The sequence below is a fragment of the Gossypium hirsutum genome, chromosome D05 (genome assembly GCF_007990345.1).
Source record: "Gossypium hirsutum isolate 1008001.06 chromosome D05, Gossypium_hirsutum_v2.1, whole genome shotgun sequence".
NCBI lineage: Eukaryota > Viridiplantae > Streptophyta > Magnoliopsida > Malvales > Malvaceae > Gossypium > Gossypium hirsutum.
Window position 1 is genome coordinate 65,025,677 of NC_053441.1, and position 3,797 is coordinate 65,029,473.

The 3,797-nt window shown below is 36.1% G+C and overlaps 1 protein-coding gene across 2 annotated transcripts; it reads right to left on the reverse strand.

Annotated features, from left to right (window-relative positions):
* Positions 1-110: 110 nt before the first annotated feature.
* On the reverse strand, positions 111-3,192 carry LOC107903434 (heterogeneous nuclear ribonucleoprotein 1). 2 transcript variants are annotated; one of them, XM_016829484.2, is made up of 5 exons: positions 2,838-3,192; positions 2,624-2,739; positions 2,130-2,357; positions 868-2,047; positions 111-695 (listed from the first exon to the last, which is right to left on the reverse strand). In XM_016829484.2, exons 3-5 carry the CDS (start codon positions 2,349-2,351, stop codon positions 682-684), a joined length of 1,416 nt encoding a protein of 471 aa, XP_016684973.1. In that variant the 5' UTR covers positions 2,352-2,357; positions 2,624-2,739; positions 2,838-3,192; the 3' UTR covers positions 111-681. The 2 variants fall into 2 exon arrangements, with proteins under 2 accessions (XP_016684973.1, XP_016684974.1); XM_016829485.2 differs by having other exon boundaries at positions 2,130-2,524; positions 2,838-3,148.
* Positions 3,193-3,797: the final 605 nt, after the last annotated feature.

Here is a 3,797-nt window from a genome sequence, read left to right on the forward strand (position 1 = left end):
GATGCAGCACAGTCCGGATTCCGATTGTATCGGTATATCATAACCATAGAAAAACAGCATGTCGATGAGAGATGAACAGCAACAGCAAAAGCAAATGCAAAGGCAAAAGATGGAGAAATTCTTGTAACTTATTTGATTGGGATTTTTTTTATATGGACGTTTTCTCTAATGTTTCACACTAGCAAATCGAATCGAATCGAAACTCCTTAAAATCGGATAGAAAAAACAATCCCGGATAATACGAAGAAGAATATAAGGACAAGAACCAGCAGCTTCGCCAGGCATTACAGCAGTTGAAAATTTTGAAAAAGAAAAAAAAGGGAAAAATCATTAATACCCTATTGTTCAATGTACCACAATTGGCACGCGTTCGAACCGATCTTCTGGAGTATATATATCCCGCATTCTGATTGTAAACCTCACTCAAATGCCAAGAAAGGAACCTAAATTTTGTTCTTTCACTATTTTAAATAAAGTAAAAAGAAAAAAAAATCAAATCTCAAACCTTGTTGAAAATCGCTTGAAACCGCTCACTCTGAATGTGTATATTTCAAACCATTAACCGTCGTTAGTGCCATAAGATCAATTTCCATGTAAGCCAACATAGTAACAAGTCATATCGAATTTGTGCAAATCCATTCACCCTACATTATAGTATCTGATATCCGAATACCGGATCTCCTAGGCAGCAATTCCTAAAAGATGAAACAAAGAAATAGATGAATTAATGAAGGCTGCAAAAGCCGGGATTCACCTCTCAAGCCTCAACATTCGGTCTTACGACATTATTAATAATACTGAATTTTCGGTGTTCATATAGGGGTAATCCGATAACAATTGTTAAATAGGCAAAAGAAGCATGTTTACCTCTATTGGACTGTCTACTTGCGACATTGTAACTTCCAACATAATCCTCAGAGGGTCTTGTAGTAACATCTGCGGATGTATTGCCAAGTCCATAACCAAACGAGCTAGAACCATCCAAGTCAGGTGATGCAAACTTCCAAGTTGAGTCACCATAAACTGAAGCATTACGGTAAAGATCTCCATAGGAACATTCAATATTACCAGTTGACCCAGCAAATGATGATGGTGGTGCTGCAACAATGCCGATGTTTCTTCCATATCCTCCCCCTCCCAAACTGTAGTTGTCATCGGCACTCCCACCGGTATAACCAGAAGCGTTCCCTCCGCTTCGAGCAGGAAGAGAAGGTCTCCAATTTGCCCCACTATTTCCTAAAGAACCGAAACTACCATTTCCAGACCCTAAGTAACTAGCAGGACTGGAAGCATTTGTAGCATTGCTAAGGCCTACATTTCCCCAAACATTCCGAGTAGCAGGGCTCAAAACAGAATCGTTTCTTCCACTTCCGACACCATAACCAATTGGAGTATTATACCTGTTTGAATTCCCACCGTAATATGGACTAATTATCTGTCCGTATCCAAGACTGTTACCAAAGTTAGAATTCCCACCATAGTTCGGGCTCATTCCTGGTTCCATATTCATACCGATTCCGTACCCAGTGGTACTAAATGGAGAAAACCCGTTTTGCCTACTAGCGAGAGGATTAAACCTACCATCCATCCTAACTCCAATGCCTCCGATGGGACTTAGATTAAATCCCTGCGCATAACTATTGAGGAAGTTGGAAGCCCTATTTAAACCATAATTATATCCAATAACATTGCGGTTGGTAACACCTGGAGATAGTTCTTTAGGAACTGCTCTCTTGACCTCAACCAATTTCCCATTGAGTTCGTGAAATGTTTTATGTAGGACTTTGTCTACTGCTTCTTCCGAATCATAGGTGATGAAGCCAAACCCTCTCGGCCTTTGTGTATTATGATCATACATCACCACAACATCAGTAATTTTACCAAATTGATCAAAGTAGTTCTTAAAGTCAACCTCGGTGACGGTAGATGCCAAACCTCCAACAAAAATCTTTTTCGTTTGTCCAATACCGGTAGATCCAGTGACACCAACCACGTTCCGGTTTAGAACAATTTGATCATCCCTAGGAACAGCCTTCTTTGCCTCAACCTGAAAAATCGGGCAGTCAAAAACTTGAATCAAATAATTGCATCTCGATTTTAAAAAGGATCATTATAATCGAGGCTCTCACCTTGCGACCATCGATCATATGCTTATCCATAATTACCCTCTCAGCAACAGCAGAATCAGCAAAGACAACGAAACCAAAGCCACGGGCACGGCCAGTGACACGATCTCTCATGATCATTGCCTCCACCACTTCCCCGTACTTTCCGAAATACTCCTTAAGACGTTCCTCATCGGTGTCCCACGATATCCCACCAATGAAGAGTTTACCAAGATCAGATTCCATCTTTATCTAAAATCACCATCATTAAACCACCAATTTCAATCCCCAAAAACACAAATTCTAAACTTTGTTTTTCTCAAAATAATGTTTCCCACAATTGGATTCAAAGATTAAATTTCTCAAATTCAATCAGAATTCCGATACCAATTCAATAAAAGTAACTCTTTCACATCATCCTGAATTATCCAAATTATCATCAGCAGCTAAAATAGGATCCATCTTTATGCATAACAATAACAACAATTAAACACTAAAATTAAAAGGAAAACACATACCTTTTTATTGTGAACAGATAGAATCCTAGCAAAGAAAAAATGGGGATCTGTCAAATCCAATATAGGATCATCTGAAAAAATACTTTATACACTAATCAGAAGACAACCCAGAATTCCTGCCAATCAAAAAGGAAAAAAAAAACTTTAAAATTGAGACCAAATTATGTGGATCAAAACAAAAAGACCAAAGAGCATGAAGAAGATCAAAATTTACCATATTGGAAATGACCCAGATGAGAAAATGGGAAGGAAATTAAGATCTGAGATGAGAAATGATGATAGTGGAAACAGAAGTGGAGGTTTTATAGTTCATTTTCTTTAAAAAAAAATCCTTTTTCTCTCTTTTCTCCTCCTCTTCTTTGGTTATTCCACTCCTCTTAATTAAATCAAAAGAAATGGAATTTGAGGAAAGAAAAGAGAAGAGAGAGAATATATGGTGTCTGTGCGTGAGAGAGAGAGAGAGAGAGAGGGGGGGGGGGGAGAGATTGAGATTGGCAATCCTCTGGGCTAAGAATATTTGGAGTATTGATGGCAGGAGAGGGTGATTTTTTATGGTTTTATGTATGTTTTAGCCCCTAAATTATACATTTAATTATATTAATACTTTTATTTTTCTCCCATATTAATACCTCAACTTTATTTCGGTTAATATTTCCACTCCAAATGCCAAATGGCATTAAAAAAGTTGGAAATCAAATCAGAGTTAGACACGTGTTTGGGTTTATGATAAATAAATTTTAAATGACAAATAATAAAAAAAACTATTTAATTTATATATATTTTTGGCATACTCACATATTGTCCCTTAAATTTAGACATGTTGATAGCGGAGTTATACACCCAAATTTAAAGGTTTGCCTGAAATTTTGGGAGGGTTTAAAAAAATATTTAGCTTAAAAAATGAGCTTTGGTAAAAGATTAGGCCAGTTTAGAATATGCGTCGGACTCAATCTTGAACATTCAAGGCTTGAACTAGGCATGACCTAATTTTTTTAAAAGTATGTAATGTTTTATATTATGTAATTTATAGCACATAAAAGTTAAATCTACAGTAGTATTATATAATACTACTATAATGTAAACATTAAAAAATGTTAAGATGATTATATATATAATTTTAATAAATAAAATATTAAATATTAAATTAAAAATAATGCAAATATATATTTTTTAA